The sequence below is a fragment of the Stegodyphus dumicola genome, chromosome 7 (genome assembly GCF_044657685.1).
Source record: "Stegodyphus dumicola isolate Sdum_Otavi_A_Nest chromosome 7, ASM4465768v1".
Taxonomy (NCBI): Eukaryota; Metazoa; Arthropoda; class Arachnida; order Araneae; family Eresidae; genus Stegodyphus; species Stegodyphus dumicola.
The window spans coordinates 8,844,172-8,861,756 of NC_140774.1; the positions used below are offsets into that span (position 1 = coordinate 8,844,172).

General features: G+C 37.4%; 1 protein-coding gene across 1 annotated transcript in view; it reads right to left on the reverse strand.

The window, feature by feature from the left end:
• LOC118195454 (A disintegrin and metalloproteinase with thrombospondin motifs 6-like) overlaps nt 1-17,585 on the reverse strand; it is a 493,619-nt gene that overhangs the window by 224,574 nt on the left and 251,460 nt on the right. Inside the window, exon 6 of the mRNA XM_085819861.1 lies at nt 1,291-1,421. Within this exon, the coding sequence (XP_085675987.1) occupies nt 1,291-1,421 (131 nt within the window). The remainder of the gene's footprint in view (nt 1-1,290; nt 1,422-17,585) is intronic.

Consider the following 17,585-nt stretch of genomic DNA (forward strand, 5'->3'; position numbering starts at 1 on the left):
GCCAGGGACCCGCTACCTGCCTTCCAATGTCCGCGAAATCAACAGTTATGGCAGTGGCGGTGTCTGGGCAGGCATCATGTTGAATGGTCGCACAACTCTCCACGTCTTTGACAGAGGCTCTGTGACTGGTGTGAGGTATAGAGATGAGGTCTTGGAGTCCTATGTTCGCCTTTTCTGGGGTGCATTGGACCCCGAGTTCATCTTACAAAACGATAACGCGAGGCCACATAGAACTCTTCTGGTCGACGAATTTCTCGAGAGTGAGGATATTCGCCGGATGGATTGGCCAGCCAGGTCTCCAGACCTCAACCCTATAGAGCATGTCTGGGACACTGTTGGGAGGGCAATTGCAACTCGCAACCCCCCTCCGAGAACCATTCGGGAACTGAAAACAGCGTTTCTGAATGAGTGGGACCATTTGCCATAGGTTACTGATAAACTGCCTTATTTCCAGTATGACATCACGCTGCGAAGCCTGTATGGCTGTAAGAGGGGCCATACCCCCTATTAACCCATTTCTTTTGTGCAACCGCTGTTTCAGACCTTCAGACTCCCATAAATGTTATACACGAACAAATGTGCCTATTATAACTGTTGACTGTTTATTTTGTTTGTATTATATCAACCTATGTTCACACCAAATTTTATTAAAATCTCTCCAGTGTTTCTGGAGATCGTAGATCAAATATTAAAATTCTCTTAATTTATTTCACCGGTGTACTTCATGTATCCTTAAATTCCAAATTCATTCTTAAGAGAATTAAAATTTCTATAAAATAATGTATTAAGTAAACATATACATGCACAAATGGCCGCAGACTTTTGATAAAGATACGTTGGAATAATATAATTTCGGTACTTTTATCACGCAACTTTAAGACAAGCTTTATCTGTCTCTCATTCTATACTTGATCTAGTTTTCCTAGAGAAAAACGAGGAAAAAAATTGCTGGTCCTTTTTTTTTTTTTTTTTTTTTTTTTTTTTTTCTCCACACCTGACAGAAAGGAAGAAGAGCGGAAGGGCTGCTAATGATACAGATAACCAAAATAAATTCCAGAGAGCCCTTATCATATCATGGCCACCCTTATCAGAGCCACCCTTATCATATCATGGCGTTTCGTGCTGAAAAGAAAGACAAAATCATCTTTTCTTTTCAGCACGAAACGCCATGATATGATAAGGGTGCTGATTATATCATGGTATGACCAGGAATGCCACTTATTAGTGTAGCCACCCAATCCTGATTAACTTACGTATAGTGAGGGAGGTTTGTGCTTACCGCATTCGTACCTGGTGAGTAAGACTGCCACATCATGATGGTTGGGGTGGGTATCGTCCTTTGGATTTACGAACTTTTGCCACCGACAGAAACTGCGTAAGGTGTCATCTGCGTGCTGACTGATGCTCAGCTCCTCTGTACGCTGAAATAGAACAGTACCCAATGTCAATAATCGAAAGAAAGGCAATGATACAGATTTTAAGTAAGTACAGGAAAAGAATATGAAACGTCATTTTATAATACATTATTCCACTCTTATCGAGCCTGTTCTTGCAATATAATAAATGGTTATCACGCCCATATGAAATGCTGTTGCTCAAATTCAGGGGTTGGATGGTTTTTTTTTTTTTTTTTTTTTTCCCGCAAAACCAAAAATGAGTTATTCTGCGACAAACAGTCGATTAATATTTCAAATGTTGAAACTATGCAATCTATGATTAAATTAGAAAGTATTTCTAAGCAATACACTAAAATTCTTAACGTTTTCTCATAATAGGGAAACTTAATGGACATAGTCCGCTGTGGGGCGGTAAGGACACAAATCCTCGAGGAAAACAAATTTAGCAGATAATCGAAGATTATTCTGTCTTTTCAATAGTGGACAACACTCGTACTTCCACAAGCCAACAGGGATATTTCATGCCCCTGACCTTGCCATGTGTTCACCTTCTCTTTTGCGTTGGGAATGATCTTTATAGTAGCCATCAGTTCCCCATTTTTCTGTCGTTCGCACGAGAAGAAGAAATCCCACGCGACGCATATGGCCTCTGAAGTAAATTTATGCAGCCTGCTAATATATTTCAATGACGTATTAGTTGCAAATACAGTTTTGCAAAAATTTCAAGATTTTAGCTTTTAGAAGCCCGAATTAACATCAGTTTTATTATCACTAAAAATAAACATGAACACCATAAATATCTAAATGGATTAATGACACAGTGTGATTACAGATTACAGATTTTATTAACTTTTATTTATACTTGCCAAAAATACATGCTCTCAATTACAATTTTTGCATTAAGAATAATTGTTTTGTTTGGAAACACATTTATATGCGCGCAGTGTTTTTTCACAATTGAGAATTATTAAGAAAAGAACTCGACTGAATGATGACCGTCTACAATCTGTGATGGAGATAATTTCTGGTAAGGGCGAATTCTTTCCAGGGCTACTATCTTTATCAAAAATCGAAGTGCCATCAAGTGTTAAACTGTATTAAGAAACAAAAGAAGTTTACAGCTGTTTGAATACAAATGTATGCATTTTTATCTACGCATGGTAGAAAAATTTAATAATTCTCAAATTTTTACCGAATCATATAATTTTCTGTGAAATCCTAGGAAATTTTCAGAATTTGTTTATGTTTAGTTTAAATTTAAAGAATAAAAGAAAACATAAAAATCCGAAAGCTTTCAGATTTTACATTACGTCCAAAGTGGCAATTCGCTCATTACCAATTACCGATTATCATTAGAATTGGTATCAATGGCATGGTTTCTTTACTACTGCCTTTTAAGTTTTATTGACGACTGTTGACTATTCTATTCTTCCATATAAAGGAAAGTGGTAACAAAGCGTACTCGTGTGTACATGATTTGATATGAAAAGATTCCATCGATCATCACATATCCTCTGATAGATGTGTTTGGGATTAATCCGCAACTCGAGATTCATATATCGAGATCTCCGGAGAATGCTTTCGTTCCGAAGAATCTAAATGGATATTGAAATCTCCGTCCAAGACCATTTTACATGCTTCGTCGTATTCCAAAGTCCGGAAAATGGCATCGAGCATATGAACGATACTGAGATTCGGTTTTGCGTACAGGACAGTAAATCTAACTTTATCTTGTACGTAGACCACGTACATCGTTATAATTCTTTTTAATATACTTCGCGTTTTTATCACTCAGTTTGTTTTTCTCATAAACCATGACTACGGAAAGCTTTCTTTTTTGTTGAAACTGTCTAATCTTTCTATGAAGGTAAATTCCGGTATTTGACAGTCATCGGAAAGTAAAGTCCAAGTTTCTGCCAACAGGACTAAATGGCTTTGCATGAACGCCGAGTCCACATCTTCATAGTGAACTAGAAGCGATTGGATGTTTTGATACAGGAATTAGATCCCTCTATAATTATTTTCATGCAGGAAACCCTATATTGGAACAGGACAGGACAGACTAATTGTGGGAAGCACCAACACATCGCCATTGGCAGAACTGGTGTTGTTCCTTCACACTAACCGTCTTGAGATGAACACCTCCACAGGGAGTACTTATGCCACGCATCGGTGTTAATTGAAACGTTAATCTTTAGGGCATAGATAACTTGTGGTACATAGCATGGCCGGGAGATACAGTTGCTGATGACAATGACATTACAATACAATACCATACATTACAGTTGATGGTGAAATTACAAATATAAATATATGTACACAAATAAACACAAAGAATTGAATGGAAAAACATTAAACATTATTATCTTGGCTAAGTTATTGTGATATTAATGTGATGTTTTTGGGACAGTGTAGCAGTTCATGGTTCACAGTTCATTGACAGTTCATGAAAAGTTCATGGATTGGGTCAGAGTTCATACATACAGTAGAGTTCACCTGTTCCAGTTGTGCCATTTTTGATGTGCATAACTGTGGTCGTATTGTCTAGGCGCTAAATCAGTACTGACCTTGATACACTAAGATAAACTATTGTAATGACTATAAAGGCACCCCCATTGGGAAAACTGGCGTTCGTACCAAAGAAAAAGAAGCACTTATAACAGTTGTGGTGCACACAGTTCCAAGCCGTGACGATGGAGTGTGTCAATTATGTTTATGATACTAATGTGGATTTTCCGGTGCTTTATCAGGAAGCGTTTGAAGTCTGTTCCCGGTGCTGTTGGATGGCGGATATGATAGTCTGCTGTTATTAGGCATTGGAATAAATAATGGTCTGGATCACCCGGATTGCCAGAAACGCATATTTCAATCTCTGAAAGATTTCGTTCACAGAAGTACTTTGGGTACGGTCCATGACCAGAGATATATTGAGAGAGATAATAATTATAAATAGTGCGCTCACTATCGACATATGGGAGAAGTGAATGCGTCCTTCTGCCTCGCAGTCCTTGGTCCCATTGTCTCTGCCACTCTTCTTTGGCCATCACTTTCAGCGTAAACTTCAGTGTGGAGCGTCGCCAATGGATGTGGATGGTAGTGCCTAACTGTTCGAGGGCTGCCTGCTTTGCCAGAAAGTCCGCTCTTTCATTCCCGCGCAATTGCTATGACCTTCCGTCCATGTAAGAACGAAGTTCGTTTGGCTGGAATTGATAATTGTTTGTATTTGTAGGGCTATTGGTGAATTTGTGCAGGGATTTTTAATAGCATAGATTGATGATTGGCTGTCACTGACGATATGGACTGTGTCCGTTGATAGTTGGTGGAGCTCTTGCATACTGTAGAGGATTGCTGTCAGTTCAGCTTGGTGCATGCTGTTTAGATCTCTAAGGTGCCCTTGCCATTCTGTGTGTGAGCTAAGGTTATATTGGATGGTTGCAACGCTACCAACATTTTGTTCGATCTTTGAGCCGTCAGTGAAAGCCGTGTATTCCGTTGTGGGTGGTGGTTTGTCGAAAATGCAGTGCAGGTTTCGAAGATTCAAAGCTGGGTAATGAAAGTAATTTTTAGGCTGATCTTCGCAGTCTGTTGGGTGGAATATGTTATCATTAAAGTTAGTAGTTTTCTTGAGTTGGAGGATTATTGCGGAGATTGCGTCCATTTGTGCTTGAACTGGCAGTGTTTGTGGGGTGTTGTAAGAGGTAGTTGAGAATGCTCTGGTGATAATTATAAAGAAAGGTCTTTGTATGGCGTTTAGAGCTCGCACCTTTCTGGTGGTCATATGTATTGCCCAAATAGCGGCTCCATATGTGATGATCTTGTTCACCGCGGTTGTAAGTAGTATTTTCATAATTCGGTGGTTCAAGCCCCATGAGTAACCACGCATTGTCTTCAGAGCTTGTGCTATTTTCATAGTGGTGAGTGTAAATGCTGAATCCAGTTGAACTTATTATTCAATGGTGAGGCCGAGGTAGTTAATCGTTTTCACGCATCAGATCCTGTGGCTGTCTATTTTAAATGTGGGATTTCGAGTTATAGTTCGTTCCGGTTTGTGGACAATTAGTGCCTGCGATTTTTGGTGTAAGATCTGTAGTTTTATTCTTTTGCATAGAGCGTTGAAAATTTGAAGAGTGCTATTGCAGTTTTCCTGGAGTTTTTCTCTGGAGCGGCCGTTGATGATGAAAGTTACATCGTCTGCAAATGCTACGATTTGTGTGTGGGCAGGCCAGTGATGATCGATCATATGGTTAAAGGTGAAAATCCAGAGATACACGATCCCTGTGGACATCGTCTTGCTTGTTGCTTTGTGATGACCGAGTTATTGTGGAGTACTATGCTTTTTCTATTATGCAGGTGAACCGTTTATGGTGAACCACCGCAAAATCACGTTTCGAGTTTGTTAATGCAAAATAGTCATTAATATTGAAATGGGATTTGAAAATTGATACAGACATTACCGTTAGACATTGTAGCGTCTTTGCGTTGGTACACTACCAACATAATACCAGTAAGGAATGTAAAGAAACCTCCCGCATAAAATATCCATGCTTGAAGACGCACGCGATGTTAATGTTAATGGAACGCTTTGAAATTGTTAATTAAAAATTTGTTAAAGGTTTGCAAAATATGAAATAGATAATAATACAAAAAATTCGGGCTTCCAGATGCCCATATTCGAGTGGAGAACTACGGTATTCAAAGTTTCATGTGTCTGGGTACCGTTGTTTTTTCACAATGCGAGAAACATACATACATTCATGTAGATTCTTCATTATTTAATTTCTTTAAATATAATACAGTGCTCTAATATTTAGCGGCGACAATCTGAAAAGTGATTCAGACATTTATGGTGAACCAATGCAAAATGTCAAAACGAAATGAATAGCCCTTCTTGGCAAATTGCTCCTTTGAGCTAATAAATTATTTAAGGATTCATTAAACAAATTAGATCTATTTTAAATAAATGTTATTCTGAAAATTTAACACTTAGCAAGCAATATATAATAAAGTGTAACTAACAAAAATGTCTTGTATCAATCTTTAGATTTCAGATACAAAATAAAGGTAAATTTGAAGTTTTTACTATATTGTTATTTTTTCTTGCGTATGTTTTCATAAGCATTTAGTAAAAAAAATTCAAAATTTATTTATTGAACTTTTATTTTGTTAATAAAAAATTCTGGCTCGTCAACTGTTTTTCAGATCGTGCACTTGATCCGCATGCAAACTGAATTTGAGACCACTGCATTAAGTTTTACTTTAGTAATTTAAAAGCACGTTCTTCACGCATGAATAGAATCTTCAGAAAACTCTACATCAGAATGTCGAAATAGCTGAGGAGCAATTACCGCTTGAACTTTTTCGCGATACCGAGTGCACGAAACTCTCCCGTCGGACGGAGATCAAATAGAAATCTTAGAAGCAATAACACTTTTATCGAGTTATGGTAAAGTACATTCTGACCTTCAAAATTTCAAAGGTTGTCTTTCTTTTAAAAACAGACTTACTTCCTGACAACGAAAATATAACTTAAAAAGCAAAGTAACGTCTTCGCGGTAAGGGCAGTAACTAAGTTAACCTTTTATATAAAGCTGGCATTGAGCATGTTTTGAATGTGCCCCAGACGAAGAGCCAGACATCCATTTTAATTTTTCTAAACCTGAAAGAAAGATATTGACTGTTGCGAGCGAAGGAGAATACGAAGCATTTTTAAAGTTAGATGTTATTTTTCAAAGAACAAAGGAGATGTTTAACTTCGGTTTGCAAAACGTGTTTCACAAGCCACTCTTATATCAAATTAAGGCATCCTTTCCCTTAGGCGGACAGCTCACGTGAGCCTTGCTGAGCTGAATTAAAAGAAAAAGAAAAGAAAGGAATCGGAGCAGTCTCTTAGTAAATCAATATTGTTAAAAGCAGTGATCTGAAACTGCATGCGAGCTGAAATCACGATCTAAAAGCAGCTAACGAGCTGAATTTTTTTTTTTTTTTTTTTTTTTCTATTTTTACCAAAATAAAAGTTTTTTAATAAAACAATTTTTAAATTAAATTTTAAATTTTATTTACTAAATATTTACCGGAACAAACATAAACAGTAATAATAATAAAGCAAAACAAAACATTCCAATTTATATTTACTTTGTGCTCGAAATCTAAAGTTTGCAATACATTTCTGTTGGTTACACTTTGTAATTCAAGCGTATTGAAGATACAGATGGTATTAAATTTCTACTATAAAATACTGTTAAATTTTCAGAGTGACATTTATTTCAAATAATTCTACTATGCTCAATTAACCATTAAATACCAAATTTAAATGAACAACAAGAAAACTACGAGATTAATGTAAGATCTATTAAATTAAGAAATTTTCTAAGTGGTACAAAATTTCAGATTATCGTCCTTTTATTTATTAAAATTTTCTTTGACACACACAAACACAAAATTACATATATTGTAATGTGAATACTCAGAAACTTCTTGATTAACTACAACAATTTCAGCTACAACACCTGATGGCGTTTCGATTTCGATAAAATTTGTAACCGTGAGTAAAAAATACCTAGAAACTATCTTTACCACGAATTGCACATGCTCAACGATCAGTTTAGTACTTTTTCAGATTTATTAAATTTTTCAGTTGCGATAAAACATTGATTACACATAAATGTGTCTCAAAACAAAGCATTTATTCTTACTGCAAAAATTCTTAACTGAGGCTATTTATCTTTTGACAAGTTCAGGAAAAAGCGAATCATATCTTTATCTTCAAATCTTTGAATAAGATTCTTATCATAATCAGTTATTGGTCAGTGCGAAATTTCATTTTCATTTTGTAGATTTGTAGGTTTTGGGGGACGTTAATCGCTTTCTTTTTTAATGACGATCAGTAAAAGTCTTAAACCTTCCATTAAATTTTTGCCATAATAATTAATTTACGGGAAATGTATTAGGACCGCTAGTTTGAGACCATTGATCTATAAGGTTTATCGACACTTGCGCACATGGCATTTTACGCAAAAATCTAAAAAGCAGGAAGCTTACACTGATGGATCAAAAATCGAAGGAAAAGTCAGATGCTTAGCATTCTTTCCAATGCAACAACAACTGGACTCTGAAATAAAATGGAAGGGGTACTTAAACAACTCCAATAGCATACATACATCAAGCGGAACTCTCAGCAATAAAAGCTGCCATCACCATTGCGTCAATAAACAATTTCTGCAAAATGTCCGTTAACTCAGACAGCCAAGCAGCCGTGCTCTCCATCCGAAATCCAGACAACCGTTCTCACCTGGCCCATGAAATTAATAAAATATCTAAATATCTCAATACTGAAATAACCGTAACTTGGATCGAAGGCCACAGCGGCAACGATACCGCGCCGATAATCTGGCAAAAACAGTAGCTCTTTAAGGCGATTTCCTCAACATCGAGCTTCCGAAATCGCAGCTACGACAACTCCTAAACAAACATCTAAGGCACGAGTGGCAAGAAAAATGGAATTATGCTACAACGGACCGGCGCACTGACCATTTCTTCCCCAAAATCGGCACAGAAATCAGAAGCTCCAAGTCTTTTCTCACCGGTCATGTCCCATATCCAGATTATTTCCTTAAAAGGAACCTCTCCATTAGCGTGTGTGTGTGTGTGTATTGAGAATACGGCAAAGCACACGAGGGCTATCTGCCTAAGGGGAGGGATGCCTTCGTGGAGGACTTTCTAATGGAAACTGGCTCGTATACACGTTACACATGGGGAAAACCACGAAAACGCCCATGCAACCAGCCCGTTCGCGGGATTCGAACCTCGGACCGAACTACCAGTGTTCAGCGACTTTACCGCTCGGCCGCTGGTGGGCCTCCTCTCCATTAGCGACAATTGTATCTGTAAAGTCAAAGGGGATGCAGACCATTACCTATTCTTCTGTCCACTTACAACTGACCTACACATTTGGAAACCCACAAATTTAGATCTTAACTTTAAAAGACTGGTAATAATCTCAACGCCCCCTATATCCAAAAATCATGAAAACACACCGGAAGCTTAGTTCTCTGGGACTAAGCCAGGTCATATTTTAGGACCGAGAATAAAAAAGCGGAAAGAACAATGTCTAAGTTACACCCCAATAATTTACTCCGCACAGTTTTCCATAATGCTCCAAAATACCGAACCTACTGAGCTGAGAACATGAACTTTGGACTGAAAGATCTGAGCTCAGTACAGTTTTACCTGTAACAAATATCCCTACATAACAAGAATCAGACTCTCAATACATTAGCAAAATCAAATCCCATATATTTATCCCCTTACAAAAAAGTGCAAAATTTTCAGTGCAATTATCTTCAAAATATCAACTTTACTATTTTCACGTAATCCAATATTTTAATGAATATATTACTAAACAGTTTGTGTTATTTATGTAACTTTGTGTGTAATTTTATATTATTTTTCTCTTTTGTTTAAATGTAACAACTCCGGTATTACTTAGAAATAGCATATAGTCAGTTCAAGTTTTTCATATTCTAGCTAGTTAGTGTATTGGGGTAACACCTGTTCAATTCTGTAGTGAAGTGTCTGGTGCCCTATGCACTTTTAAATGTTTATCTGCGCGCAAGAAGTTTTAATTGCCGAATGGGTATAGTTTAGTGACAGTTCTGTACAAAACTACATTTCCTTGATTATCTTTCTATGACTTGGTGTATTAAGCTTTAGAGAGACCAAAAGTTTTAATCAACATCAAAAATAAACACTTTAATCAAAATGCGTGAATTTTTCATGATATATTACACATTTCCTATTCTGGATATATTTTTACCTTTCGTAAAATTAGCCCACCAGCGGTCGAGCGGTAAAGAAGCTGAGCACTGGTAGTTCGGTCTGAGGTTGGAATCCCGCGGACGGGCTGGCTGCATGGTCGTTTTCGTGGTTTTCTCCATGTGTAAGGTGTATACGAGCCGGCTTCCCTTAGAAAGTCCTCCACGAAGCCTCCTCCCTTTAGGCAGATGGCCCTCGTGTGCTTTGCCATAATTGAATAATCCCAAATCCCTTTCGTAAAATTCTGAAAGTTATAAAACTTCGAAGAAAGAATCCAAATGTCAAATACCAATTATTTAACCATTCACAACATAAACAAACCACTGCACCAGGTCTGTAGTGTATTTTGCACCAGGTCTGTACGTCTGTATGAAATCTATAAGCAAAGTGTGATTACGATAGAGAATTTACTGTAATTTAGTAAGTATTGGGTTAAGTAAAGTTTGACTAAAAGAGATAATTTACCGTAATGTAAAGACTGAATAACTAATAACTAACCAAGCCACAGAACAGTTGAGTTACTAAAACAATTTTTGGTATATGTCTAAGAGCTTTACATTTAAGAATTGTACGTATTCGTGTATTAAGAGATTTTATGTCTTTTGAGCTCAGGAATTTTAATCCAGTTTCCAGTGCCTAAATAACTTCAAATAACTAACCCGAAATTACTTCAAATGAACTCATTCTCAGAAGAATATAAGTGGTTAAACCCTTGAAACTTTATAGTACTTCTCGTTTTCGCTCAGATAGCATTTCGTAGAAGCACTTATCATCATATAACCGCAGACAAATTCTCGTAAATGTTAAGTGGCTTGATTAGATAAACATGCCAACTCTCAAATAGTAGTTTTAATTAGCTCTGTGGCGAACTAAAACTTCACTTACCTTTTCATTCAGTTTTGGTGACATTCTTAGTGACGTAGCTTGTTGACATGATCAGTGACGAAATTTGTCGAAAATTGTAACGTTGTAATAAGACTTACGGATAGCGGATTGGATTATTTAGATGGCGACATAGCACAAAAGGACTATTTGCGTAAGTGATGCCTTCGTAAACGATTTTTTAATGAAAACCGGCTTGCGTTCACATGCAGAGTACCATGAAAACGGTAATGCAGTCAACCTACTGCCCGGAATACTTACAAATATTATTAGAAAATTAAAAAGGACTTTTTAAACATAAATTACGTTTACATTGTAGGGTTTATATTTATTTTAACTAACATTTATTTTAAGTTTAAACTATCTTTCCTGTCAAGCCTTACTTTCCCCTGGAACTGCCAATGCCAGAATATGCAAATTTGAGTAGAACGCGCAAGGATTCAAATTATCAGCGGAAGTATTCTGATTTAAATAGAAGGAAACGTGTTCGGTGTGAGATTCTTACTTAGCGAGCGCGGAGGTAGTTAGCGAGAATTGAAGAACCCCGCGTTGAGGCCTATGTGCTTGGCGGGAAGTAGTGGAAATTGTTCCAGTGAGCTTCAAGTCTGCTGAATTAGCAGCGGTATTGTAAAACACGGTGAGTTAGTTATTTTAGAGAGCTTCGTAGTTAGAATCTTGTCTTTACTTTCTTTTCAGGTTATTATTTTTATTTGATTGCCAAGATGGCATCGTCTGTAAGCGTCAAGAGAACGCAATTGTAATTTATTACGTTGAATAAAAAGGGACTTAAACCCTTCAAAAGGCTCTATCTTTTATACAAGTTTTCACAGTCACCTCTTGGTTGCGTGCAAGTTGTAGGCGCGCAACGTTATATTGGCGCCCGAACACTTATCGAACTGAAATGGCCGAAAACTGGATGGAAGCCGCTGGACAACACCAAGAAATGACAACGCACTTAGAAGGATTTGGATACCTGGTCCAGACTTTGAGAGCATCAGTCAAGCCAAACGTCTATTTCGACGGAAAAAAATTCGGTGTCCGTATTTTTAGAAGGTATAGAAAACCACTTTCAGCTCTACCCTGTGCCTGAAAGACAAAAAGTTGCCATCGCCACATCAGCACTAAGAGGACAGGCCGCGCTATGGTGGAAAAATATAGGCAAATTTCTTCTAGGTGAATTTGGAAGCCCGACGTATACATTTGAAAATTTCAAAAAATCGTTAGTAAAGGCCTTCCCCATAGTGAAAGGTCGCGCACGGCTGGAAGCCGAGCTATATAGTTTCTATCAACGGGATACAGCAGATTTGACGGACTTTATTTTACGAAAAATCAAGCTAACGGATATGCTGTATGGGAAAAAACCCGATGCGGAGATTATTGAAATAATATTACCAAGATTGTTACCCGCTGTCCAAGACTACTTTGAAATTAGAAACCCAAACACATTGCAGGAACTTTTCGAATTGGCGGTGAAGTTTCAAAATCGCAGAATAGCGGAAAAAGCGAGAGGGGAAACACATTCTCAACATACCCGAAGGAAGGAGGAAACCAGAAATGGAAATCGCTCATATGGGGGAAAGAACTATCAAGCTAACGCATCGAAACTCGAAGGTCAAGGCCCAAAAAGAAAATTTGAAAATAAGCATCCGCGTACCCAGAAGACACAGATTGAAAGGAAAGCTTTAAACGACTAGAGGGGCCTGTGAAAGGGAGGGTCCAGACCCCGGAAGTTTTAAAAAAACCCTCAAATAGACATTTAAATACAGTCATCGTAAAAAACTCACAGCTACCAATTATACAAGTCCTGGTTGGCGATGTACCAGTAGAAGCCCTCATCGATACAGGAGCAGAAGGAAATTTCATGAGTGAAAAGTTCTTCAAAAAGAATTTTTATAGGATACGACTCTTTAAAACCAGAAATACGGAAATTATAGCGGCGCAAGGAAAAACATGTCACTGCATCGGGAAAGTATCATTAAACGTACAGCTAAAAGAGGAAAATCTCAAAGTATTAATTTTTGTGGTGAAACACCTGCAACACTCTCTTATTTTAGGTATGGACTTTTTAAGGGCCGCGAGGGCCAAATTGAATTTTCAAGATAGTTCCGTGGTGCTGGAGATGGACCAGAGGGTGGTGGAACCTGTGGAGACACCTGAATTGGACCTTAGCCATTTGAATGACCAGGAAAGTAAAGCAATACAGCAAGTGGTGAGTAATTTTTCTCATTTGTTTTCAGAAAAACCAGGAAACTGTCAAATCGTGACTCACAAGATTCAATTAAATGCCGAAAAACCTTGTAGGACTAAACCGTATCGCTATGATAAACAAAAAGACTTAATCATCGAAGAACATATTCAGGAGATGTTAAAGAATAAAATAATAACGCCCATGAATAGTGAGTACGCGAGTCCAGTCGTACTATGTAAGAAAAAGAACGAGTTTCCTCCTTCGGATAAAAGGGCTTGGAGGTTTGCTATCGATTACAGAAAACTAAATAGCATTACTAAATTTCCAGTTTACCCTTTTCCGGTTATAGACGAGATCATTAGACAGATCAAATCGACAAGATATATGTCTACTTTGGACTTAACGTCTGGCTACTATCAAATAGCTATGAGACCCGAAGATATACACAAAACCGCGTTTATAACAAAATCGGGCACTTATGCATTTTTACGCATGCCCTTTGGGTTGTGTGGGGCCCCATCAACATTCCAGAGAGCTATGGACATTGTTCTAAAGCCTGTCCTAGGAAAATCAACTTTAATTTATCTAGATGATATAATTATAACGAGTAGTACGTTGGAACAACACATTAATGACCTCGAACAAGTTTTTAAATTATTAAAAGAGGCCGGTCTTACAATTAACGCCTCAAAATGCAAGTTCGCAACTAAAGAACTTAAATATCTCGGTTATAAAATTTCGCAAAAGGGTATAGAAACGCAAGATTCAAAAATAAAAGCTATTAAGAATTTCCCACCGCCCAACACCGCCAAGAAACTTTCGTCTTTCCTTGGATTATGTTCTTATTATCGATCTTTCATAAAAGATTTCGCTAATATTGTTGAACCACTCTTAGTAATCAAAAGAAAAAAGAGTAAATTTACGTGGACAGCGGAAGCTAACACAGCTTTTGAAAGATTAAAAGAAGCGCTTATTAATGCCCCTGTTTTAAAATTCCCTGAGGGGGACGAAAACCTGGAAATTGCGGCAGATGCGTCAGACTATGCGGTGGGTGCGGTTCTTATGCAAAATAACCATCCGCTGGCATTTTTTAGTAAAACATTGAATCAGGCACAAAGGAATTATACAGCTACAGAAAGAGAAAGAAACATTAGCCGTATTAATGGCTGTACACAAATTTCGAGTTTATTTCGGCAAATCGCCAGTAACAGTCTTTTCGGATCATGCGGCTGTTGGTAGACTTTACTCGGGAAAAAACCTAACGCCCAGGTTAATAAGATGGGCTTTAAAACTCCAAGAATATAATATCACAATAAAATATAAACCGGGTAAGGAAAACAATGTAGCTGACGCACTTTCTCGTATAAAACTGGACGACGAAGGAAATGAACTTAAATGCGCTGTGTTGACTTCAAAAATTTTAGATTCTAGAGATACGGTTATTACTGAACTGAAAGCTAGCTGATCCTGAATTTGGAAATATCTATGCTTATTCGAAAGACCCCGAAAGCTTTGAGCACACAGATATCGATGCGATAAGAAATAGAGCAAAAAACTATGAAATAATAGATAATTTATTATTCTATACGAAAACAACAAACGAAAATCTTGAGTATAAGCCAGTCATCCCAGCCTCGCTTCGATTAAGCATTTTGAGGGAGTTGCACGAAAAAAAAACAGCGGGCCACCTCGGGGTCAGAAAGACTATAAAAAGGGTACGCGAGGCGGTATATTTCTCGCAATTATACAAAATAGTAACGGCGTATGTCAGGTCCTGCAATCAATGTCAGTTAATAAATGATATTAATTACAGCCCGGCCGGGTACTTAAATAGCATTCGCGCTACATTTCCGAATGAAATTTTAGGCATAGATCTCCTTGGTCCCTTCCCCCAGAGCGAGTTAAATAAAAATCGTTTTCTTTTAGTAATAGTAGATCATTTTTCAAAATGGATAGAAATTGTTCCTCTTAAACGCGCGTCAGCCAAAACAGTCGCAGATGCATTCTTACACAGATACATTTTAAAATACGGTGCACCGATAAAAGTCATTAGCGATAACGGAAAACAGTTCATTAGTCAAATATTTGAAAACATATGCAATGGACTTGGCATACGCCATATCAAAATGGTTCCGTATAGACCACAGGCTAACATAGCAGAAAGAGTTAATAAAAACATAGTAAAAATAATTCGCAGTTACGTGAGCACACATCACAAGCGCTGGGATGGCTACATAAATGAATTAGCTTATGCTTTAAGAACGGCACATCATGATACTACGGGAAAAACTCCAGCAGAATTATTTTTAGGCAGAAAGTTAATTACGCCTTTAGATAAATTATTCTTTGTGCAACAAAGAGAGCAGGAGTTTAAACAAAAAGACGTGCAAAAGCTAATTGATCAGGCGCTTAAAACCTCGGATACGGCAAGAAATAGGCAGAAACTTTATTATGATAGAAAACGCCGTGAAGCAGCTTTTAAAGTTGGGGATAAAGTATTGAAGCGGAAATTTTCTTTATCAAGTGCCCCAGACAATTTTATGGCAAAGCTAGCTCCAAAGTTTGAAGGCCCCTATGTAATTCAGGAAATCAAAGGTATTATATCTTAAGAACGACAGAGGGGAAATCTGTAAAGCAAGTCCCGACCAGGTGAAAAAATACTATAATCCAAATGATTTTGAAATCCTTAAAAGTTTCTTGCAGGACTCAAGTCTAAACGAAATAGAAGGGCCAGAGACTGCAACAACTATTCCACCACCCAAGAAACGGAGAACTGAAGAGAGACCTAGCACTTCTACAACCCGGACGTCGGTATCAAAAAGAAAAAATGATTTTCAAACTCCGGCGTTTAAGAAAAACAAAAATACAGATGAACCGGGTAAAGAAACCGTGGTAAAGACGGAAACACCACCTGCAAAGGATGGCAGGAGAAATTACACATCAAGAAGAACGCGCACACGGCCACAGAGTCAGGTGCCAGCAAGGCCGCCGTTCCGGAAACTGAAACGACAACAGGAGGCACAAAATTACGACGAACAGAAGAAATTCAAGAAGGACTCCAGACCGGAGGACGTCAACACCAGCCGTCCCAGGCAGAAACGCAAAGGCCAACAACCAGACGATTACTCCGTCAAGAGGCCAGCATGTAGAGGACGCAAAAGAAAAAGCAACGGGGACGACACTCGGAGATCAATAAGGAGAAGATTGACATCCATGAAACCTCTAACTTGGGATCAATTTTGCCAAAAACGGATGACGGAATTTCAAGCATCGAAAACTCAAAGATAAGTTAAAACCTTCTATAAATTTTTCTTTCTGTTTTGTTCCGAAATGTTATGCATAAGTACGAAGTTCTATGTTTTGACGAAAGTCAATATGTCTCGGTTGAGACTTAGTTTTGTTTTACTTTATTTAGCTAAGGCAAAAGTATTATTTTCTTTAAGTGTAAAAGCTAAAAACAAGCATTTTCTGTTGGTCGAAAGACTAATTCTGTTATGTTAAAGCCAAAATTTGGCCGAAGATAAAAATAACTTCGTATTCTTGTATTAATAAGAATTTTAGTTTCAGTGCTGCCAGCTTGGCGAAGAATGAGTAAAGTAAAAATTTATTTTCTCTTATTCATTTTATGGTAAATTGTAAAAAGCATATGTATTAAAAATTTGTAAATGTATGTAAATACTTGAAGGTTATGTAAAAGTAGAATTTAGTCTAGAAGCATAAAATTGTAGATGCTAAAAGTGAATGCTTAAAAGCAATGAAGTCAAAATTTAAGTAGTAAATTGTAGATAAAGTCATGCTTTAGAGCGAAAGCCTGCATGTTTAAAGATGAATGAGGGGGAAGTTAGAATGAATGTGTTTTGTAGGGTTCTCCACCTACATTTGAATTTTTAAGACTATTAAAGTAGCTCATTGAGTTGTAGAATGTCGAGTAAGGTGTGTCTATTTGGTTGTTGAATTCTAACAAATCATGGTGGTTAGGGGAAGTGTTGTAAGACTAAAACACGAATATTCCCGTTTGACACCACACACGGTGGAGAGCCAGGGTAAAGTTAAATTAATGCTTGAAAAATTGAATGAATGTGAAGTAAGCAATAACTAAGAAAAACGAATCGTTAAAAACAAAAATTTATTGTGTCAAGAAAGTGTAAATTATAATGTATGTAGAAAGATACTGATACTTATTCCTTCCAGATGCTGGAAGGAAAGACCAAGATTGATTGATGAAGTCCAGGAAAAGTTGCTGTAAGAAGAAAGCTTTGTAACGAGCAAAAACATTTTAGTATATAATTGTTACATAAGATTTTTTT